Genomic DNA, 25,191 nt, shown 5'->3' on the forward strand with positions numbered 1-25,191 from the left:
CCCTGCATCGAAAGCAGGAGCCTCATCTGAGTCTTCCCCAGACTCCCAGACTGGTTCCTGTTCTTCTCCACTGTCCAATTCTGCTGCCAGCTGCACAGGCTGCTGAGGAATCACAACACAGAACCCCAGTTAACAGGAATTGTTCTGTGGTGATGCTCTTAAATATTAGTCTGATAAGGTGCAATGTGGGAGGACATGGCCTCCTTCAACCCCCTCCCCCCCAAAAAAGTATTTCTTCTTGGGAAGGAAACATTTGGAAAGACAGACAGAAGGAAGTGCAATGAAAAGAAGTCCCCATTAGCCCTTTGAGGGGCTCCAGATTTAAAGAGCATTTTCCCAGGATGCCAAAATAGCATGGCAGAATCCTAGATAAGTTGTATGTCTTACAGAAAACCTAGTTGAGCCCCTGGTCTTTTCCAGGGCAGGAATCCTCAGATCACCCCAGATGTTTGGCTATACACTCTTGTCTCTAGTGGATGGAGCCCCAGTGACTCCAGGAGGCTTATACATTGCTTGGCGGCCCTTGAGAGTCAGAAAATCTTCCTCATTTTGAATTGGCAAATTTCCGCCCTGTTGGTTCCTCTTCTGGCCTTGGGCATGACGGCAGCTAAAGCCACGCCTGCTTCCCTGGCATAGCCCTCCAGAGATGGGAGGGGTGCCCTCAAGCCTCCCCCCACCAGCCTTGTCTTCAGGAAGGAGCAGAGGGTCTCTCAGGGCAGCCCCACACATGGAGGCCCACTGAGACGCCCTTGCTGGCCTTCCGTTTGGGACTGACACCAGGGGTGGCCTTCAAAAAGTTTGGCAATGGCTTCTCTGCCCGATTGCTGGGTGGGTGTGGCCATGGTGGGTGTTGCCCAGTCTACCTCCTGCACCATGGTGGTGATGGGAGGGTGTTTTTGTCCTCCCCAGACTCCTGAGGCTTTTCTCAAGCCTCTGGGAGGGTGAAAACGCCCCCCCCCCCAGGCTCCAGAGGCTCTATGGAAGCCAGAAGGAGGCCCATTTCTGGCCTTCCAGTACTTCCTGTTTTTTGCCCTCCTTGAGCCTCAGCGCATGCTTTGCACATACCTGGGATCTAAAACGGGCCACAAGGGGACTCTGGGGAGGGGAGGGGCGGGGTGGGTGGGGCCAGCCTGGACTGGGAGTCGGAGGTTCTCCAAACTGCACAGAATCTTAGCTAGGGGCTCTCCTGAACCCCTGCGAACCCCCAGCATCCCCCACCCCGGCTGACACCATTTCTCTCTCTGCCCCAGCCTGCATGATGAACGTGCACAAGCGCTGCGTGATGAATGTGCCAAGCCTCTGTGGGACAGACCACACTGAGCGCCGAGGCCGGATACATATCAAGGCGGACATTGAGAACGAGGTCTTGACGGTTATCGGTAAGTCTGGCTTATGGGAAGAAGACCGGATCCCTTCCTGCTGCAAGGGATCTCATGCTCCTGGGTGATGGCTGCACAGGTCCATCCAGAGAGAAAAGGGTTGATAGATAACATGCTATGGCGATTGCTAATTTTTGTCCTGCTGTGAGTGGACTGTGGTGAATTGTCATAGACCATTTCAGACGCCCTGTGGGTGGTTAGTTGCACCTGCAACTGCGTCCCAGAGAGAATTTGTGCTGAGGTTCTTTTAATGTCTTGCGGATATTTTCTCAGTAGAATTGTTAAAAACCTTACATGCTGTGTTTTTTCAAGGATTGTTCACTTCTTATCTCTGGTGCCTGCGGCTGGGCACCACTGTCCTGAATGCCCCCTTCCTTCAGTTGGCCCACAAAACCAGGGAGATGGGAGGGTTTTACCTTTTCATTGCTCCGTGTGTATGTGTGTGTGTGTGTGTGTGTGTGTGCACGTTTATTGTGTCCCTCAGACTGGTTGTGTCTAGAGCAGTGATTCTCAATCTTTTCTTCACCTTGGGCCCCCCTTTAAATACATTTTGTGGCCATGGACAATTAAATTAAAACAAATTAGAGAAATGAGATGGGTGACAATTTTCTTGTTCACCACAGCCCTTCCACTTTTCTCCACGTCTTTCTGTCCTGGAAGGACATCAGTTGGATCCAGTTGCATCTGTCCAGGTGTGGCCCTTCCTTACAGTCCTTTCTCTCTTCCCTCTTAGACTTGTGTTGCCATTCCATCCATCCCCCCATTTATTCTCTCCATATTATCAATGATCAGCCTCTTCCGCGAACTTCTTTCCTTTAAGGTGTGCAAATATGGCCCCTTTACCACCGGTGGACTTCAACTCCCAGAATTCCTGAACCAGCTTTGTTGACTTAGGAATGCTGGGAGTTGAAGTTCACGGTCATGAAGGGGCCATAGGTGCCCATTCTGAGTTAAGGCCACTCTTTTCAATCACTGTTTCAATTCACCTTCATTTACTGTCCACAGATTCTTGATCCTCTCCCATCTTCTCTTGCCAAGCAATCCATTTCCACTGCATATGACACATTTTCATATTTCTCCTGATATATCCAACCCTCCTTCCACTCTTTTTCTGTAAACATTGTAAACTTTCTTCATCTGTTTCTTCATCTTTAGTAAACATTCAATCATTGCAAGCAAATTCGTTACTTGCTCTACCAGGTGGGCCATTTACATTTAACTTGCAGCCATCCGCTGCCGTTTTCTCTGCCAACTTCCTTGGCCTTTGATCAATTCATTCTTTGACTCGTAATTATCATTGCCTCATAGAATCTATTTGACATTTGCCGCAAATCAGTTGGATTCTCAGCCTACAACTTGTCATCTTCAAAAGCCGAACTCAACCCACATACATTTACACCCCCAACAAACAGGCTTCTGACATCTGCACAAATATTTCTTAGGCATTTATCCACACACATGTCAAACAACTCCAGGAACAAAGCACATTCTTTTTTTTTTTAATAAAAATTTTATTTGGGTTTTCACAAAACAAAATACAAGTAACATTTCTTTTTTTGAGAATAGCATAGTCCCAGGTTATCACTTCTCCATACAGTCACAAATTCAATTTCATATTCATCTTTGTGTTCTATTCCATATCATTATTATTTTAACATTTTCTCAATAATTTTTCCCTTTCCTTAGTTTTCTCAATCTTACTTTTAATTATCTCATTCCTTCCTAAATTCAATTATATATATATCTTTTTCTAAGTTTCAATATATTTCTAGTCATTATATTCATACTTTTGTCTGTCCTGTTTCAATTTCATATTTTCTTTTCTCATTAAACAATTTTTTTCCCTGTAGTTACTAATTGGAGTATGACACCTTTGTATCTTTTAATTTTTATCCATTCAACTTTTATTTAAACTTCAGTTTATGCCTTTACAATTATAACATTCAATATAACACATAACTTCCAGTTGAATTCTGCTTGGTACATTCTTAAAATACACACTAAGTTCTTAAAGAGAAAAAATATATATAACAATAATAAATAAATAAAATACCTGGGCACAAACAGACTCCCCTTGATACCTCCAGCTCAAACACACCCCAACCAGGCACCCAGATGAAACCTAGCTTCCTAATAAATGATAGCTATCCGTTGATATATACACATCTATACATTTAGATTTTATACCATATTATCTATCTGTCTGTCTGTCTATCTATCTATCTATCTATCTATCTATCTATCTATCTATCTATCTATCTATCTATCATCTATCTCTATCTATCTATCTATCCATCCATCTATTTATCTATCATCTCTATCTCTATCATCTCTATCTATCACATCTCTATCTATCTATCATCTCTATCTATCTATCATCTCTATCTATCATTTCTATCATCTCTATCTATCTATCTATCTCTATCATATCTATCTATCTATATCTCTATCATATCTATCTATCATCTCTATCTCTATCATCTCTATCTATCTATCTATCATCTATCTATCTATCATCCCTCTCTCTCTCTCTCTCTCTCTCTCTCTCTCTCTCTCTCTCTCCCCCCACCCTCTCATCTATCTATCTATCTGAAAAAAAGAGCAAGCCTCTCCATCCCAACTATAGCCATCAGGCTCAATCTTCAGTGATCTTATGCCACCCCAGTTCTAATGTACAGTATTCCTGAGATACTGGGGTACTATTCCCTCCCTCCCATTTGTACAGCCGCCTATTTTATAAACGTGACCCTGAATGCCTTGAACAATCCTCCCTCTGGGTTGCTCAGAAGCGGTGGGAGGAGTTGTGGGTAAGCAGAGCCTGCACTGCCTACCTTTCTGAGAGGGGGGGGGGACCCCAAACCACCGCCCCTCCCCCCTGATTCCACACATCATTTCTATTTATCAGATACATTTCTCCATCTGCCCTTAGAGAGAGCCAAAAGATTTCTCCTTTTGCTACTTTTAAGCTATCTTGGAGGGACTAAAAATAGTACATAATTGTGTTAAAGAGTATATCATCTTTGATTATCCACTTAATTAGCCCCAAGTGACACTTAATTAGAGGTGACCTTGAATTGGAGATTAAGGATGTTTTGCTTCATGCAGCAATGACTATTTCGGGCCACAGATGGCAGCACATGACAGTGAAGTTTAGGGCTGCTTCCTTCAGGCTCCATTCAGATTGCTGGGAACATGATGCACAGCTTAGCAGCTATCTTAAGGCTGCACAAATAAGGTATCTGGCCTTTGGGATGGGGGTCCCTCTTCCTGTAGCCCAGTGGCTGCCAAGAGCAACTCTTTTGAGGCTGCTCACAGCAACTGGCTCGCCTGCCTTCAAATTTCAAGTAAAATCTGTAGGTTTGGAGGTGGAAGATGCAATGGGATTTTGTTGTACAGTTACCATGTTCAGGTAGTTCTCAACTTACCATTTGTTTAGTGACTGTTCAAAATTACAATGGCACTGAAAAAAGTGGCTCGTGATCATTTTTCACTTGGTCAGAATAACAGAGTTGGAAGGGAGCTTGTAGATCATCTAGTCCACCCCCCGTTCCTGCCTAAGCAGGAGAACCTTCACCATTTCTGACAGATGGCCATCCAGTCTCTTCTTGAAAGCTTCCAAGGATGAAGCTCCCACAACTTCCAAAGACAACCTCTGTTCCATTGGTTGACTGTTATCACTGTCAGGAAATTTCTAGGTTGAATCTAGTTTTATTTGGGGGGAAATAAAAATAGAAGCCACACAATCCATAACACGCCATTGTTGCAACTGAATGTTGTAGTTTTGCCCTCAGGAAGCTGGAGGCAGGGGGCTCCGGCCACTCAAAGGCTGAAGGCGGATCGTGGACTGCCCGCTCTTTAGGGGAATCGTTTTCAGTACCTTGGAGAGCAGCCTCCCTTCCGGTGCCCACCCCAGAAATTCTGCTGTTTAGTGAAGTGTTTCTCAACCTTGACAGGTGGACTTCAACTCCCAGAATTCCCCAGCCAGCCATGGGGAGGTTGAAATACACCCCCTTAAAGTGGCCAAGGATGAGAAACACTAGCTTAGAGGAAACGTTGGTGGAGACAACTCTGTCTGCTAATCTTCCATTCTGAAGGTCATAAGCTTGAAAGGTCCTTTCAGGAATCCCTGTTTGAGACAATCTGTCCTGTTTATTCAATTGATCGATCGATCGATCAATCAATCAATCATTCAATCAACCACAATAGAGCTGGAAGGGACTGTGGAGGTCTCCCATTCCAGCTCCCTGCTCAATTTCCCATTCCAGACAAATGGTTGTCCAATCTCTTCTTCAAAACCTCCAGTGATGAAGCACCTACAACTTCTGCAGGCTGTTCCACTGGTTGATTGTTCTCACTGTTAGGATGTTTCTCCTGAATTCCAGGTTGCTTCTCTCTTTGATTAGTTTCCATCCATTGTTTCTTGTCCTGCCCTCTGGTGCTGTGGAGAATAGTTTGACCCCTTCTTCTTTGTGGCAGCCCCTCAAATACTGGAATACCACTATCACGTCACTCCTAGTCCTTCTTTTCTCTAGACTGGCCATACCAGTATGTATGGTATGGTATATCATACATATAGCCATGCCACTATGCATGTATGGTATGATATACCATTATGTCAGAAGAGCATCATTGTGCCAAAGATGATCTTGGCTGTGGTCTCCATAGAGCTTTAGCTTACCTTTGCAGAATGTGTAGAATAACTGGGGTATTCCTGGGATGTTATTGTACTACTCTGTCCCACTCTGAAGGGCAAATTCTCCTGGTTGCTTCAGGTGAATTTCTCCCTTTCCCACATGGGATTGTTTTTATTGCACAGGCTGATACTTGCTAATTGAACGAGTTGATGGACTGAGACATTGGGCCAAGCTGAACAAATTATGCAGCAATTAGATAAGCAAGTCAGAAATGCATTAATTAACTACTCTGGGAAGAGGCTGTCCTAAGAAAATGTGTTTTCCGTGATATATATTTGTGCACATTTATTTTGAAGTATTTGTTTGAGGAGCACAGGGGCTAATCTTTCCACCCCAAATTTCTAGAGTTGACTGACCCCTAATTCTCCCTTTGACTGCACTGGTGATGCTTATGGGCTGACTTCAAGGACGTTTCTCCCTGAAACTCTGTTCTGTCACCTCCATATAACTCAGAGATCTGACAGAAAGGGGGATGACCTGCATGGTTTGTGAGCTGTAATGGTGTACTACAGAAGCATAAACTTGTCCTTGTCGGATGCAAGTGAAAGTTAGAGCTAGTTTGGTGTAGTCATTAAAGGCTTTAAGATAGAAACTCCTGGGCTGCATTAACAGAGGGATAGAATCCAGATCATGTGAAATGTTAATACCATTTTATAATGCCCTGGTAAGACCACACTTAGAATATTGCCACAGATATTGGTCACCACAATATAAAAATGATGCTAAGACTCGGGAAAGAATGCAGAGAAGGGCAACGAAGATGATTAGGGGAAATGGAGGTTAAAACCTATGAAGAACGGTTGCAGGAATTGGCTATGGTTGGATAGCGAAATGAAGGACTAGGGGAGATACGATAGCAGTGTTCCAGTATTTGAGGGACTGTGACAAAGATGAGGGAGACAAACTATTTTCCAAAGCACCAGAGAGAAAGACAAGAAGCAACGGATGGAAACTAATCAAGGAGAGAAGCAACCTGGAATTAAGGAGAAACTTTCTAACAGGGAGGACAATTAATCAGTGGAACTGCCTGCCACCAGAAATTGTGGATGCTCCATCACTGGAGGTTTTTAAGAAGAGCCTAGACAGTCACTTGTCTGAAACGGTTATAAGGTCTTCTGATTGAGCAGGAGGTTGGACTAGAAGACCTCAAAGGTTCCTTCCAACTTTGTTATTCTGCTATTCTGTTATAGAAATGAAACCCTAGGAAGAAGGCAAAAGCAAATCACTTCCAAAAATGTTTTGAAGAAAGCTTGCATGGACTTGTCCAGAAAGTTGCTATTGCAAACAGGAGAATCTCTGGGAGTTGGGCAGCATGTAAATTTTGATGATGATGATGATGATGAAGATGATGAAGTAATGCCGCCTGAAATGACAAAATGATAATGAGTTGAAAGAGAAATACTATGCTGGTCTATGACTAAATAAAGATTTGATTTTGTTTGAAAGAGAAGTAAGTGGGAGAATAGTCAGTGGAAAAATATGACTTCCCTTTGGAAGATTTGGGGAAAATAGTTTGAAGGAGTGAGCAATTGAATGCTGGTCCTCTCTAGGCATTCATAAAGAGAGCAAGGCTTGCTCTCTGCCTGGAGTCATTTGGGGAGGCTCCTTCTCTCATCCTGCCCTTCTACCTCAACCGTGTTTAGTTCCTCCTTCCTCCACCAGATGGTTTGGACTGCAACTCCCAGTATTTACTCTTTACGCCTTACTCTCCCTTCTTTGCTCAGAGTACTGAATCAGGGTTAAGCAAGTTTTGTCTCCCCAAATAGTGCATTTCAGTGTTTGTGGATGTTTATGTTAGCTTCAGGAATATGTTATCTTTGTGCAACAAATCTGAATGCCTGATCCCTTGCAAAGGGATGGTAATGAAGAGGTGCTCAATTAGAATCACTTTAATTGAACTGCTCTGAAATTCATTTTGATTTTTCAGCGTATTTCTTGTCCCACTTTTTAAAATTTATCATGTATGGCCCTTAACCAAGATAAGTATCTCTTCTAATATGCAGTTTGAGCAAAGAATTTGCATAATTCCAACAATTAGTCAAGCTGTTGGACAATGTTCAGGCTGTAGGTTCATAAGTCAATTTTTGTCATTGCAATCAATTCTTATGTGTTGCATTAAGAAAAATTGCCATATTTCTGCAATGTATATTTCATTTCTTCCAGTGCAGCCCTCTTGAACTCCACAGTAAAATTAGAATCCTACCTCAAGTCCCATCCGATGTCTGGGGATTGCCTGGTTATGTTTTCTTGGGTACTCTACTGAAGTGGCAAGACTTTGCTGCCTTCTTCTGTTTGTATGAATAAATAAATAAAATTCTTTATTGGCTGAGTGTGGTTGGACACACAAGGAATTTGTCTCTGGTGCATAAGCTCTCAGTGTACATACAAACAACAAAGTGATAGGTCTGTGTTGGCAAACCTATGGCATGCGTGCCACGGGTGGTACGCAGAGCCATTTCTGCGGGCATACAAGCCCCAGCCAAACTTACCTGCACTGCACATGCGCGTGCATCCCAGCTGATTTTCGGCCCATTTGAGGCTGATTTCGCCCTCCCAAGACTCAAGGGAAGCCTCTGCAGCCTCAGGAGGCCAAAAATCGGCCCTTCTGGAAATACTGGAAGTGCCGAAACGGGCCTGTTTTCAGCCTCCCACGGCTCCAGAGGCTTCCCTCGAGCCTCCAGAAGGGCAAAAACAACTTCCACTGGACTCCAGAGGCCCCCCGGAGACTGAAAATGGGCCCTTCCAGGATTTCCAGAAGGTCCGTTTTTCAGCCTCCCAAGGCTGCAGAGAGCCTTGGGAGAGTGAAAATGGCCTTAAACAGGCCAAAAATCAGCTGGGAGGTGCGTGTGTGCGCCGTGCAGGTAAGGGGATGTGGCTGGGGTGTTGCATGTGCATGTACAGGGGGGTGAGGCACATTACATTGTGGGTGTGCCAGCACACGCACACTTTTGGCACTCCGCAACAATTATGGATTTCCTGTCTGGCTGCTCACAGAGGGTCAAATTAGGTAATCATACCTCTTCAGCCCTTTTTCTTAACACTGGTACACCACAGGGTTGCATGTTAAGTCCCTTACGCTATACTCTTTATGTGCATGACTGCATTTTCACTCATGCTAGTAATATGCGCACCAATCATGCCTACCGTCCCTGTCCTATTTTTTCTTTTTCTTTTTCCTATAAGTATCTATCTCATGTGTTCAAAACTATGTTTATTCTTATACCTGTATCTTGTAAGCGATTGACAAATCAAATCAAATCAAATAAATAAATAAATGATACAACAGTGGTGGGACTCATCTCCAGGGGGATGCATCTGCCTAGCGAGATGCGGTGGACCAGTTGCTTTTGTGGTATGGACACAATAACTTGGTCCTCAACACAGATAAGACCAAGGAGCTTATAGTGGACTATAGAAGGAACAGATCAGACCTCCAGCCCTTGCTTATCAATGGAGACCGAGTGGAGCAAGAGGCCAGTTTTAAGTTTCTGGGTGTTACCTTAAAAGAGGACCTGACCTGGGGGTGCCCACATTGCAGCCCTGGTCAAAAGGGCCCAGCAGAGATTATGCTACCTGAGGCTTCTCAGAAAACAACAACCGAATGAAAAACTGCTGGTGACCTTCTACCGCTGCACCATTTGCCAGTTGCACAGTGGCAGATAGGAAAGCACTCCAGAGGGTGAACGTCATTGCCCTGAGGATCATGGGTTGCCCTCTCCCCTCTTTTGAAGAGCTTTACAGCTCTCACTGCCTTAAGAGAGTTCAAAACCTTCTCAAACATCCATCTCATCCTGGGAACCCCTTTTTTTGAACTATTACCATGTGGCAGACGGTATAGAATATTAAAAACAATCACAAATAGGCTGAAAAACAGCTTCCATCCCAGGGCAGCAGCTCTGTTGAATTCTACTGTATAATGCAGTGCTGGTGCGGTGTTGCCGGTTTTCGGTTCAATGTGTGGAGTGTGAAGGATGTATGTTTGTGTTTACTTTCATGGTCATAATGTGCATTGAAGATGGTGTTTGATTTTGTTGTACGAGGTGCAATGACAATAAAATAAAGTAAACTAAACAAAAAGGTTCGCCATCACTGTGATAGGTTATATATCCTAGATTATACCTACAACCATTCATCATAATATGCAACAAGCGATAAATCATAAATATCAATAGGAAAAGGGAGTTGGGAAGATGAGAAAGATGAGACTATGAGAAAGATGAGAATGATAATAGTAGTACGGTCCTACTACATGGGTAAATATCTTTAGGCCTAGGACTGTGCTGTGAGAATTAGGTGTTCAGTAGAGAGATGACATGGAGGAAAAAACTACCTTTGTGTCTAATTGTTTTGGCATGCAATACTGGCATCCCAAGGGGAGAAGCTGAAATAAAATATGTCCAGGATGTGAGGGGTCTGTAGATATTTCTCAGCCCTCCTGACCCGTGCAATAGACAAGCCCTCAACGGAAAACAGGCTGCTTGTCATTGGTCTTTCTGCAGTTCTAACTATCTGTTGGAGTCTGTATCTGTCCTGTTTGGTTGCTGTGCCAAACCAGATGGTTATTGAGGTACATTTCTTCCGTTTCCTTGTTTTACTTCCATGCTGGTCTACAACTCTCTGCAGTAACATAATAGTCATATAGTGGAGGCATCAGTAAAGAGGCACAAACGATTCCTTCTGTTAACAATTAATTCTATTATTGTTTCTCAAGCAATTAAATTATAAAATGTAGAATGGGAGTGGATTCTTTAGGCTGTCAAATCCACCCCGACTCTCCCTCTGGGAATCCGAATTAAACTATCCAGAACAGATTGCTGTCCACCCTCTGTTTGAATGTATCTAGTGACAGGAAGCTCACCACCATCTCTGAATAATTAGTTCCATTGCTGAACTGCTGTCATTGTCAGAATTTTGCTCTTAAAATTCAAACAAAGTTTGCCTTCTGGTAACTTAAATCCATCTGTTCTCCTGGGTTTCTTAAATGCAATATGTAATAGTTCAACTATACATCAGCAAGCTATTTCACTACCCTAGAATGCTATTCATCAGTCTCTGGAGTTTAAACTCATTCAAAGTAAACAGATTTGCCTTAACCATGTTCCTGTAACTCTAAGGCTTCAATCCTCTTTTTTCATCCTGCTCTTCACAATTTCCTAGTGGAATTGTGTTGGGGAAGATTAAACCAAAATGAAATGATAGAGACAAAATAAATACCACAGACATAGAAAGAAGAGTATGTATCTTTGATTTATAAGGCAGCAATCATCTGGAAAAAACTCACATCATATAAAAATCAATCTGCGTATCAAATGTTGATTACAAAATTCTTGCTATGCTAATAGCTGAAGGTTGACAGAATTATATTCCAGATTAAGCAGGTTACCCCAAGGACAGTGGCAGATTTATAATAAAAGGAATAGAAAAAATCTGCAAGAAGTGAAAAAAGCAGCAATATTTCCTTTAGATCAGAAAAAGCCTTTGACAATTTGGAATGGTCATTCCTATTTGCAGTATTGAATAAATTAAATCCAGAAGAAGAATTTAAAGCTTGAGTTAAATGAATGTATAAGCAGCAAAGGCCAAAGATCATGACTAATGGAATGCTTTTTACAGATTTCTCAGTAAGCAAAGTTACAGGACAAGGATGTCCACTTTCTCCGTGTTTTGCAATCGCTTTAGTCATATTAGCCAATAAGGTTCAAAAAGATAAGCAAATATCAGGCATTAAGATTCAAGGAGAGGAATATAAATTAAAATGCTATGCGGACGATGTGGTACTAACTATTATGCAGCTGCAAAGGGTGATAAGACAGCTGATGAAAACAATTAAAGGTTTTGGTGAATTCTCAGGATATAAAATTACGCACAAAAACTAAAGATAATAATGAGACATTTATCCCAAGGAGAAAGCTTTGTGCAGAAAAAGTCAGGTTGCCAGACAACAAAGGATTCAGTGAAGTATTGGGGACTGTATTTGTCAGGCAGTAACAAAAATATATTTCACAATAATTGCACAAAATTATATAGATAAATTTTTTAAAAAGGGTTTTAAAAGGTGGAAAATTTAAAAACTCTCCTGATTAGAATCAGTTGTGACTATTAAAATGAATATATCGTCTGTGTGGACTCCTGGTGATTGCCCGGAAAAATCCCTGCATTTTCTTGGCAAGATTTCGGAAAAGATTTGTCGTTGGCCTTAAAGGGAATGATTGTTGAGGCTCATCTAGTTGGTTTCGTTCCCATGATAGGACTGGAGCTCACGGGCTCCTGGTTTCTAGCCTAGTCCCCGAAGATATTTTTTAAAATTTCAAATGGTTCTAATTTCAATCCCTAAAGTCTTTCAAAATTGGCAAACAATGGTTAATGCATTTATTTTGTTCAAAAAGGCCTCTACAGCAGGATCCAACTTAATTTCATTAAGGGCCTCATCAGGATTCTGTTTGACCTCAGGGGCTGGGGTGGGCATGGCCAGGTCAACATCACTCGTGTCTGGGGCGCCTGTGGTGGCCCTAGTGCTTTGCCAGAGAAAACGGGCTCCCAAGCTCCATTTTCAACCCCGATGCTCTCCCGCAGCCCTCGGCCAGAGAAAACGGAGCTCAGGTGGGCTCTGCATGCTCCACAGGCCCTGTTTTCGGCTCAGACGGCCTCCTGCAGCCCTCTGCCAGGGACCACGGAGCTCTATTTCGCTGGCAGAGACACCGCAGACGAGGGGCCCCGTGGGCTAGATCTAAGCACCCCGCAGGCTGGATCCAGCTACAGGCCTTGAGTTTGACACCCCTGCTCTACTGTAAAACTAAACAATGTTACAGATTCAAAAGACAGAGGTGCTCTTCCTCTTCTGGGTTTTAAATTACATTCCCAAGCAAGTTTTTTGGAATTTTGAGCTTCTTTTCCTATCAACTTTCCTTCCCACGAAACCTACTCAGCTTTGTCACGAGGGGTTTGGCTCTCATTTGTCAGGAAAGATGCAGACTTCATTGTTGGTACAAGGATTTTCTGAGTTCTTAAAACACATTCTTGAGAAAATCAGTTGAGAAATGAATACTGGCTGCCCTTCATCTTCAATGAAAGCTGGTGCACAGACGGTGTTCAACTGATGTGCTATCTCATTATCCCCTTTCAGATTTTCTTCAAGTCTTTTGTTCTCCGGGGATTGGCTATTTGCATTTTCCCATGTCTTTTAAAATTTATTTACATCAGTTGTATATGTCCGTAATCCTTTTTGCAACTGTTATTGCCTTCTATTATGCAAATTTGTCTGCTCTGCTCTCATTTGGGCACCGTTCTCCCTTTCTGAAGGGAGGGTTCTTCTCCAGTAAATAGTGTCACTGCCATTTCTCATTAAGGATGCCAGTAGCCTCTTGAATTTGCTTGTGTCTTTCCCAATGTGGTCTGTGCATTGTAGCTGAGCTTTTATTAACCGTGGCATTGGAGGAGATCTTCAAAGATCACAGCTAGAGTACTGCATCCAGTTTTGATCACCACACTATAAAAAAGATGTTGAGACTCTAGAAAGAGTGCAGAGAAGAACAACCAGGAGGATTAGGGGACTGGAGGCTAAGACATACGATGAACAGTTGCAGGGCCTGGCTAGTCTAGTGAAGAAGAGGCCCAGGGGAGACATGATAACAGTCTTCCAATATTTGAGGGGCTGCCATAGAGAGGAGGAGGGGGTCAACCTATTTTCCAAAGCACCTGAAGGCCAGACAAGAAATAATGGATGAAACTGGTCAAGGAAAGATTCAACCTGGAAATAAGGAGAAATTTTCTGGCAGTGAGAACAATCAACAAATGGAACAGCTTGCCTTCTGAAGTTGTGGGAGCTTCATCACTGGAAGCTTTCAGGAAAAGATTAGACTGCCATTTGTCAGAAATGACCTACAAGGTCCCTTCCAACTCTTGTTAATCTGTTAAAGCTACCCAGACTCTTGATCAAGGCAAGGATCCGAATGAAATCATCCCAAATAGATGGCACCCAGCTTCTGCTAATAGACCTCCATCAGCTGTCTGGGCTTTGTGGCTTCAATAAAACCCAAATATTTTGGACAGATTTGATCTGGGCCTTCCAGTTTTATCTAATCTCCAATGATTGCCTGTATTTGCTAAAAGTCATTAAAGGGCTAATCTTTCAATTAGCATGTTTGGCTATGCAAAATTCCAGTGCAATGTAGTATACATGAAATGCATACATCTTTTGCCAGCTGCTGATATTGAAAAAGTGGCATCCATCTATCCATCTGTGGACTGTTCTTTCAAGGGAAAGCATTATTGGGATACTATATTCGTTTTTCCCATTTCCTCTGGGCTCCTTCAAAAATCTTTCATTTTACACTGTTGGGAATAAATAGATCCGCCTGTCTTAATATACATGGATAGATAATTGTCCATTTGTTTAGTGAAATACAGCAGAGACTCCTTGCAAGGGATTTATAAGAATGTTGTGATGGTCATCTCCTTTATTCCAGGATGGTTCTAGTTCCTTGCCTCATCACTTTTTAATTACAGCAAAGTTGCTCCTCATTTCTATTGACATTTTGATAGCTCAAGAATGGGCATCTTCATGACATTTTTGAGCCAAATGGCAGCCTCCCTCCCTCCCCCTTTCTGACATTTCTGGATAGGGGGTGTTCCTTACTACAGATGCTTGAGTGCCCTTGACTGTTCACGCAGAAAGTGGCTGGACTCAGTCCTGCCTCCTTGGCCCAAGTCAGATTAATGGTGGGGATGTTATTAATTTGCATTTTGTTATAAAAATAGCACTTAAGGGATGGTTGAGCAGCTCTAGCAGCTGTTTCTTAAGGAGAACATTGTGTCTTTTTAGGACAGGCTTGGACCAAGACGACAAGCAGAGTTTCCCTCTCTGTCCCTGCTTCCCGACATCCTAAGTGGGATGGATGCTGCACAGATAACATAGCCAGATTAAGTCTGTGGGAAGATTCTTTTTTCGGTCCTTGTGAAGTGATTTTTTTTAAATTGGACCAGAGACCTCTGGGTGACTCAGAGGAGCAGCAAAAGACAATTCTGTTTTAAAAGATTCTGAGTTAAAAATAAAAACCGAAAAGAAATGAATATATAAAGATCTGCCAGCACATGGAGTGCGGGATAATTGGAGAGTCAATTACCATGGTACTGAATACACACAAACACAGCACAGAAAATAATGATTCTCCAGCCTGGTGGATATTTATTTTTTCTGCAAATAAGCCACGTTGTATGTAATTGTTCTGGAGGACTTAAATGTGCTTCACCTGTGGCAGGACCAGAGGTGGTCTTCAGCAGGTTCGGACCAGTTCTGGAGAACCGGTAGCAGAAATTTTGAGTAGTTTGGAGAACCGGCAAATACCACTTCTGACTGGAGATTTTACAGTATCCTTCCTCTGCCATGCCCACCAAGCCATGCCCACAGAACCAGTAGTAAAAAAAATTTGAATCCCACCACTGGGCAGGACGTGTCACCACAAATTGAGCCCATTGAGTTTTCCTGCATGTAGATACATGAGAAAATAGATATTGTTGCCCTTTTCACCATTTAGGGTCTTTTTTTCCTTTCTGTTTTAGTACGGGATGCTAAAAATCTTGTTCCGATGGATCCCAACGGCTTGTCAGACCCATATGTGAAGCTCAAACTCATACCTGACCCAAAAAGCGAGAGCAAACAGAAGACTAAAACCATCAAATGTTCTCTGAACCCTGAGTGGAATGAGACCTTCAAATTGTGAGTATTGCTAGATGCAACATTTGAAGGTTGGGTATTGGGTGATTCCTGGGGGACCCAGAGCTGTGGTGGCCCAGTGGTTCGAAAGCAGTACAATATTGCAGGCTAATTCTGCCAACTGCTAGCAGTTCAATCCTGACCAGGTCAAGGTTGACTCAGCCTTCCATCCTTCCGAGGTGGGTAAAATGAGGACCCAGATTGTTGGGGGCAAGAGGCTGACTCTCTGCTCAGAGATGGCTGTAAAGCACTATGAAGCGGTATATAAGTGCTATTGCTACCTATATCTTAAAACAGGAAGTCAAGAAAGGTCAATTGCTGGACAAACCTCTCCAGTTATCCCTTCCTCCAGATCCCCCACTGTAGCAATAGCAATAACACTTTGACTTATATACTGCTTCACAGTGCTTTACAGCTCTCTTTAAGTGGTTTACAGAGTCAGCCTCTTGCCCCCAACAATCTGGGTCCTTATTTTACTGACCTCGGAAGGATGAAAGGATGAGTCAACATCGAGCCTGGTGAGATTTGAATTGCCAAACTTGTCAAGATCTTGAGATTTAATAGCTGATCAGCTGTTGTGAGGCTGATGCAACGAGGATGAATCAGCATGGTTATTGCCACTTTAAGACTGAGGATGGGTCCCATAGGGTTTTACCACTTTAAGAAGCTGTCTATATATAGGAGGCCATGAGAGGTTGTACCTCTCTCTCCTTGTGTTTTGTCTCCATTGTGGTTCTCCGTGCAGAGTAATGAAGACTGATTGCTTGCCAGGTATTTGCCTACCACGTGTATGTATGTATGTATGTATATAGCTATCTTGTATATAAACCACTGTTAAAAGACAATGCCTCTGTGTGTGCTATGTTTTGCTCCTGGGTTGTCTCACAATAATAGTCATGCTGCAAACACTCTGACAAAATTGCAGGCAGCCAACAGTCAGCCTGCAGTACTGCGACACTGTGACTCATGTGTGGTTTCACGGTGTAAGTAACCAGAAAGAGACTATGACTCAGACAGGACCCAGGTAGAAAATCCCATATTCACATGCCAGTTGAAGGAAAAGACTTGTCCGGTTGCAGATCTTGGACAGTTTTGACTCCAAAAACATTGGAGGTTTTTAAGAAGAGATCGGACAACCACTTGTCTGAAATGGTATATAGGCTTTCCTCCTTGAGCAGGGGGTTGGACTAGAAGACCTCCAAGGTCCCTTCCAACTCTGTTATTCTGTTGTTCACAGCATAGACAAGAGTAACCCAAATGGAACTGCAAAAGGAGGAGGCTTCCAAGAAGTTCTGCTCCCTGTCTTAAATTCCTGGCCATCGTTTCAGCTTCCTCCCTCAGCATGGGGCCTGCTGCAGCATAGCATTGGTGGGGGTGGAACCCATTCCCAGATCCCTCTCCGTGCCAATGCTGCCTCTCTGCAAAGAGGCACAGAGCTGGCAAGGAAGGGAGCCATGCTGAGCTTCAAGCTGCCAGGGTGCCCGAGGAGAAAGATCTACTGCCACACAGGAAAGTAGAACTAGATTTAACACGTCCCTCCATCATTCCATCCTCCATCTTCTTCCTGTTTTTCGTTGCTAAACTTTCTGGGATTTTCAGGGGTCTCCAACTCACATCCGTCCCTGCTTAATTTATTATAGTTTGCAGGCTCAGATGCCTCAAGGCAGGATTTTAACTACCTGCAATTTCCTAGAATTAATGAAGTGGGGCGGGGGGCGGGGGGGGGAGTTGCATTTTAAGAGAGAAGAATAAAGAAGTGGGATTTTCCTCCTCTCTCCTGTACCAGTCAGTGTAACTCAGAAAAATATACTCTAACAACACTGTGGCATCAGAAACTGACATTTTTGAACGTTTTCATTTGTTTGACCAGCGCTCTCCCAACTTGGCAGCTTTAAGACTTGTGGACTTCAACTCCCAGATTTCCTCAGCCAGCAAAGCTATCTGGGGGATTCTGGGAATGGAAGTCTGCAAGTCTTAAAGTTGCTGAGTTTTGAGGTCCCTAGTTTAGAATGTCAGCATGAAGGGCACAGGCTACCCTTGAAGACCACCACTTCTCCATGATGGGTGATCATGGGTGAAATGCATGGAAGCTTGTGAAAGCAGCCCCTTCCCCAGAAAATAGTGTCTTAATATCTGTTCTCTCCCTGTTTTTTTCCAGCCAGTTGAAAGAGTCTGACAAGGGCAGGCGACTGTCGGTGGAGATCTGGGACTGGGATCTGACCAGCAGAAATGACTTTATGGGATCTCTGTCCTTTGGCATTTCAGAGCTGCAGAAAGCCGGAGTGGATGGCTGGTATGATGCCTTTGTCTCTTGGGCCCTCGGGGGCTCTCTGGTTAAATAAAAACAGGGGTGAGAAAAGAAATGGGGAAAGCCGAAGGGGTGTGTGTGTTTGTGTCAACTCATAAAATATTTCTATGGTCTTTTTAAAGTTGCCAACAGAAAGGGAGGGGGGAGCAGTGTGGCAGCTTGGAAACAGAAAGTGCATTCCATAAATAGTTTTCAAAGATAGTAACTAGGTGACTGAAGTTCTAACTGGAGAACATGATTGATGACTCTTGGCTATGGGTGTGTCCCATTAGAGAATATGAATTAGGATACACCCAGGAAATGTCATGGGGGGTGGGGAACCAGGGTCAAGGGTGACAATTAATTATGTGTCTCAGAGTCGGCTGCACCCAGGCAGTGCTGGACATGTTAACTCCCAATAAATCCTTTTGAAGTTCTGGAAGTTTGGCTTGAGACTCATGATTTAATTGGGGTGACTGCCGGAATCCTGACAACTAGCCAACTCTGAGACACATAATTCATTTGGAGCTCTTGGGGGAACCGCACTGGAGTTGGGTGGCCAATAAATAAAATACATTCGTGAAATATGTTAGAAATTGCTGCCATTATGGTGGAAAAATCTAGTCTACTTGTGCAGCACATCTTGCAGTTGCTTTTTGATGTAAGATGGTAGGAGGATGGAAGGAAAAATACTAATAGTTGAGATTGGTGGGGAAGAGGGAAGGATCACATTTCTTTGCAATCTTCTGGATGTTTGCACTCTCTCTGAGAGCCGTTGAGGCCCCTTGGGGGGTTATCTGTGCCCCCAGGGTCACCTGAATCAGAGTGCAAATGGGTATGACATTTTCTTGGAACAAAGTCCACATTCTGGATAGAGAGGACCATTCATTTGAAGGAGGGGTAAAAGAGGCCAAAATTGAGCAGCCCACCCTCAAGAAAGGGGGAGGAATAAGACACCACCTGTCTCCTGTCTACAACATAATCCTTTCAGCAAAAAGGTTCCATATTCAGTTGCGCTCTGATACAGGCGAGCCTGAGGGCACAGGTAAACCCCCCAAGTGGCCTCAAGAGCTCTCAAGGAGAATACTAATGACCAGATGACTGCAAAGAAATATGATCCTTCTATACTCCCCCATCCTTTCTTGTTCTTCCTCAAAGAAAAAACAGTCCAGTTGCCTTTTGAAAAAGCACCTTTGAGACAGGTATCTTTAAACATATATATTTACTAATACGATCGAGACAGGGATCTTGAAAGCCTGACAGAGATTCTCTCCGCTACTCTTATACCGAGAAAATCAAAGCAGAGCAATCTTAACATTCTTTCTGACTCACTCAACCCTTCCATACCTGAGCTGGTGTTTCTACCTTTGTCAAGGCCCTTTCCATGTTCCTCTGTGGCTCTGTAACCATTAGGAATCACTGTTCTCTGAATTCTTAGGACAACTTATAGAAAGCATGTATTTTTTTTTTTACCAGTGTCAAAAAACACACAATATTGTAATTTGGATGAAGAAAAGCTATAAATATCTCTTCTGGAAAATTTGAAAGGGTGACAATCCTTTAGATTTATCTTTCAATCTGTACATCTGTGTAAGATTTATAAATCTTTTAGGTCAGGATAGGTGATAGTTCATCTGGATGATTTGTTCATTTATTCTGAGGATCCAACATGGAAAAGAATTGATCTATGCTTGATCAGTTCCACCCACGCAGCCTTCATGCTAAGCTGGATAAATTTGTTTCGATCTGCCTTGCATCTGCCCAGTTTAATTACACTGGGAAATAAACATTTTATTCCTCTCCTGACGGAGCTCAATGTTCAAGGATGTCCGAAAGAATCAAAAATAATTAAAAGGGAGAAATCTATGATACTACATTTCTAAGAAGAAAAAAGAAAGCAAAGATTTTTTGGGGGGAACAGAACTCAGGAGGAACAATCAGTAATGGTGATATGAAGGTTTTATAAGATAAGGAAGGCAATGAAACTGTTCCTCCGTCTTTACTAAAATTCTGCCTGAGTTGGAAAAAAAATGAATTTTTTTTACATAATTACATAAGTACAAGAAGAAATTCCTAAGTAGACATTTTACAGAATAACAGAGTTGTAGGGACATTGGAGGTCATCTAGTCCAACGCACTGTTCAAACAGGAAACTTTGCGCCATTCCAGACAAATCTTAAAAGCCTCCAGTGATGGAGCACCTACTTCTGGAGGCAAATCATTCCACTGGTTGACTGTTCCAACTGTCAGGAAATTTCTCCTGAGTTTGAGGTTGGGGCTCTCCAGTGGCTTCTTGTCCTGCCTTCAGGTGTTTCTGATCGTGCAAATGAAGGCATTTGAAAGGAATTCAGATTTAATTCAGGCAGCCAAAAGAGGGTTTCAGGGCTAATATGGCAGAGTTATATGTCTGGAAGATGAGTTTTGCTATGGCAACATTGGGATTAAAATGTGAAAGATTTGCATAAAGAATGAGATAAATAAGCTGTTGGAGTAAACCCCGACGCAATTATTTATTCTCAGAATCCTCCGGATACAGAAAATATGTTCCAGATATGATTATCCAGATGCTAGAAATTCCTGAGTAATAAAAAAAACGGAGCAATAATAAATTCTTACTTCCTGGTTTTTAAAAATCTATTATGCAGAAGGCTAGGACAATGAAAGGATACCCTGCAAAGTCCACATTCATCAAGAAATGCCTTCTGAAAAGCCTTCAAGAAAGAAGTTAATTGAAACACTGGAATGGATTCCTTAGAAAACCTGCCGCCGGACATTCCCCTCTGATTTGATTTTTAATTTAAAGGTGAAGAAAAAATTTCATCTACTGTACGTTGAATGAGATGAAGCTGATATATTTTGAACTAACAAACCAAGCACGGCAAAAGATCTCAACTAGAAAGGAGGATCAACTCAGGAGGAAAGGAATCCCAATAAAAAGGAATAAATACTTAGGAAGGAATCATGTGGAAGAATAATCATGTTGCGTATGGAAATACTGGTTGTTGTGCTTAGCCGGCAGCAGGTGCGGATGGCTGAGGAGAGCGAGGACTCAGATGAGGGGCCAGGACCATTGGGGAGTGGACTGCTGCCTTCAGAGACGGTGGGGGCTGGCAGCAGCCATGAGGAGGTTCCTGAGGAGCCTGTGCCAAGTGCACGTGCATGCAGGATTGCTCGCAGGAAAGAGCAGCTGCAGCAGCATGGGTGACTCGGGAGTAAGGCTGCAAAGTGATGGTCCCTCCTTCAAGAAGATAAAAGCCAGTCGTGAAGCGAACGTTCTTTGCAGGAAGCAAAGACGTTTTGAAACTACAGCCTCGTGGACATTGCAGTATCTTAGTTGGTATTTGAAGACGCTGGTGTTGCGAAATATTTCTTATCTGTTATTCTTGGCAGCCTTGCACAGTTTCGGCAAAGCGTGTGCTTATCAAAGTTAATTAGTTTGCAGCAGCCTTTTAACCGGGGATTCCTAAGAATCATTAAATGGTTTCTGTTCCCTTTGGTTCATGTTTGTTTTATTGGAAAAGGGTTTGAGTCAGAACACTCGTTCATGTTTAATATTTAATACATAATTTAGTAAATAAGAGGGGGAATCGGAGAAAGAAATAAAGATTTCTCCTCTTTATTTTTCAAGAATTCTTCTGTGTGATACAGGTTGTCCTTGATTTACAACAGTTCATTTAGTGACATTCAAAGTTACAACAGCACTGCAAAAATCGACTTATGGCTGTTTTTCACAATTATGACCTTTGCAACATCTTCATGGTCACGTGATCAAAATTCAGAGGCTTGGCAACTGTATCGTATTCATGACGGCTGCAGCGTCTCACGGTTTCATGATCCAGTTTCGTAATCCCCTGACAAGCAAAGTCAATGGGGAAGCCAGATTCACTTAGCAACTGTGTTACTAGCTTAACAACTGCAGTGATTCACTTGTGGCAAGGAAGTGTCAGGATTCCGGCAGTCACCCCCATTTAAATCATGAGTCTCAAGCCAAACTTCCAAAACTTCAACAGAATTTATTGGGAGTTAACATGTCCAGCACTGCCTGGATGTAGCCGACTCTGAGACAAATCATTCATTGTCACCCTTGACCCAGGTTCACTCCACCCCACCCCCTGGGTGTATCGTAATTCATATTCTCCAATGGGACACATCCATAGCCAAGAGTCATCAATCATGCTCTCCAGTTAGAATTTTGCATGGCAGAAACTTCAGTCACCTAGTTACTATCTTTGAAAAACTATTCATGGAATACACTTTCAGTTTCCAAGCTGCCGCACTGCTCTTTCAAACCCCCTTTCCCCCTCCCTTTCTGTTGGCAACTATAAAATGACCATAGAAATATTTTATGAGTTGACAGAAAGGTCATAGAATGGGGCAAAACTCACTTAACAAATGTTTCACTTAACAACAAAAATTTTGGGCTCAATTGTGGTTTGTGAGTCGAAGGCTGCCTGTATATTTATGAGATTAAGGGGAAACGACAGAAGGCTGTTTGCATCCTGTTTACAACCCCAGAAGACAGTATCTGAGTACAAAATTATGCAAATCACCATACTGTGATTTGGGGATATGCACTTGTCCCTTTTTGAAAAATAGTGAATGCTGTTTTATGGAACTGTGATGGACACAAATTAAGCATAAAACAATTAATAAAACCTTGAAGGAAAACAAGCCAGATACTTTATGTCTACAGGAAATCAACCAAAAAGGTAAAAAATGCCCATCAAGAATCTTTTTAGGCAAAGGTACTTTTAAGGCCCCCCAAAATAGCAATTCTGATTGCAATCCTCCCCCACCCCCAGGCTTTAAGGTTATCAATTTAATTATAGAGTAGACCTGTGTTCATAAAAGCAAAATTACAAGTAAATGTAATTTTAGGGCCGCTCAATTGGAATTTACATGACCAACACTGTAAAAGATAAACTCATGAGGATCTGGAATGCCACTGTGAGGAGAGAGTTTAAGCAAATAATTAATTAGTCTAATGTCCTGAAAGGGAGGGAGCAACTCATTTTCCAATGAACAAGTTAAAAGAACTACTAGAATTAATAATTATCCGATCTCAACAGAATAACAGAATTGGAAGAGACCCTTGGAGGTCTCCTAGTCCACCCCCCTGCTCAAGCAGGAGACCCTATACCATTTCAGACAAATAGTTGTCCAATTTCATCAAAAAAAACCCTCCCGTGCTGGAGCAGCCACGAGCCCAGCAGGCAGCTATTCCAGTGATTGATTGTTCTCACTCTCAGGAAATTCCTCCTGAGTTCTAGGCTGGTTCTCTCCTTGGTTAGTTTCCATCCGTTGCTTCTTGTCCCGCCTTCTGGATAATAGGTTGACCCGCCCCCTCTTCTTTGTGGCAGCCCTTTAGTGGAAACACCGCTTGATAATAAATAGTCCAAAGAATAATAAAAGTATATGCTGAAAACCTATGTGTCAACTATCCAACTAGTGAACCCAAAACAAAGAAACACTATCAGAAGCTTCAAATTCCCGAAAGTGAAACTTTATTGGATACACCATTTTGGCACTGAAGAAACAAAACCAGCTCTGGTTTTCTCGTGCAAATGCTTGCCTAGTTAAACAAGAGCTTCCCTTTCTCCCCATCTCTGGATGATCACACTGTCCAATTATGAGATGCCCTTTTGTTATGGGAACAGTCCATCTCCTCCTGAAGCACCTGCAGTGGTGACCTTGATGGTTTCCAGGCTCTCACGATCCGTGCACATAATCTCAGCGCTCCATTCCACCCTTCCCTTCCCCCAATTCATTGGCAAGTTGAAAAGGTTGGAAAGAAGCAAAACAGTTCAATCTTGACACTACGTAAAGCCAAAGAATGTAATCCTAAAAAAATAGGAATGATTTAGCTAAAGTGTAAAACACTTTTTCAATGACTGCAGATTGCAGACTGCAGAAATATGATCCTTCCAACCGACCCCTCTCCTCGGTCCTGTCAGAACTAACCCTTCCATCCTCCCCACCATCTTGCCAGAACAAACGAAACTTCCTGGATGAAAAGCAAAATATTTTCCCCAAGGAAAAAAACAGTCCAGCTGCCTTTTGAAAAAGCACCTTTGAGACAGTCATGACCTGGATGATTAAGAATCTCCACAGGCAGATTACGCAAATCATGTGGGATTAAAATTTATAAACTTTTTTTTTTACTATTTAGAAAAATCTTCCTAAATATCTGGACAAATTGTAAGATGCTTCCCACATCAGTTTAGTTTAGTTTACTTTATTTTCATTACAATGAAATCAAACACCATCTTCAGTGCACATCATGACCATGAAAATAAACACAAACGCACATCCTTCACCCTCCACACATTGAATTGAAAACCCCTGATATTGCATTAATATTGCACTATACAGTGGAATTCAGAAGAGCTACTGTCCTGGGATGGAAGCTGTTTTTCAACCTAATTGTCCTTGTTTTTATTATTATCCTGTACCGTCTGCCAGATGGTAATAGTTCAAAAAAAGGGGTGCCCAGGATGAGAGGGATCTTTGAGGATGTTTTGAACTTTCTTAAGGCAGCAGGAACTATAAAGCTCTTCCAAAGAGGGGAGAGGGCAACCCATGATCCTCTGGGCAATGACATTAACCCTCTGGAGTGACATCCTATCTGCCTCTGTGCAATTGGCAAACCATACAGAGGTGCAGTAAGTTAAGATACTCTCTGTGGTGCAGCGGTAGAAGGTCACCAGCAGTTTTTCATTCAGTCCAGCGCCTTTTATATATGTGTCAGCATAATGTGCATGGACAGAGGGGCAGAGTGGGGATGGGGGGTGTGTGGATTGCACTGCTGGAGCTCTTACTTGTTTTGACGCCCCCCTTTCAGATGCCATTGCCTTCTAAATCTGGAGGAGGTCCTGAGACTATATCTTCACCCTACACGCAGTATTTCATCCTTCTTTCCATGATGAAGATAAAATCTAATAGTCTAAGGGTGGGGAAATGAGAATGCCTCCTTTTTAAAAACTATTTATATGTTAGAAATATTCCTAAAGCGTAAGAACAGCTACAAATAAATTTGAGGAACAAGAACAGCCCGGACTGTTTTCATAGGGTGGCAAAATACATTGGAAAATCTCTCTAGAGGGGGGAAAAAAATGAACC

At 42.7% G+C, this 25,191-nt stretch overlaps 1 protein-coding gene across 2 annotated transcripts in view; it reads left to right on the forward strand.

Annotated features, from left to right (window-relative positions):
* Positions 1–25,191, forward strand: part of PRKCB (protein kinase C beta) — a 217,646-nt gene that overhangs the window by 107,334 nt on the left and 85,121 nt on the right. For both annotated transcript variants that reach the window (XM_026704057.2, XM_026704056.2), the window contains exons 5-7: positions 1,251–1,379; positions 15,632–15,788; positions 17,944–18,078. In XM_026704057.2, the coding sequence (XP_026559842.1) occupies positions 1,251–1,379; positions 15,632–15,788; positions 17,944–18,078 (421 nt within the window). The remainder of the gene's footprint in view (positions 1–1,250; positions 1,380–15,631; positions 15,789–17,943; positions 18,079–25,191) is intronic.

Source organism: Pseudonaja textilis, chromosome 14, assembly GCF_049901715.1.
Source record: "Pseudonaja textilis isolate UNSWEBS1 chromosome 14, rPseTex1.2, whole genome shotgun sequence".
In the NCBI taxonomy this organism is placed as follows: Eukaryota; Metazoa; Chordata; class Lepidosauria; order Squamata; family Elapidae; genus Pseudonaja; species Pseudonaja textilis.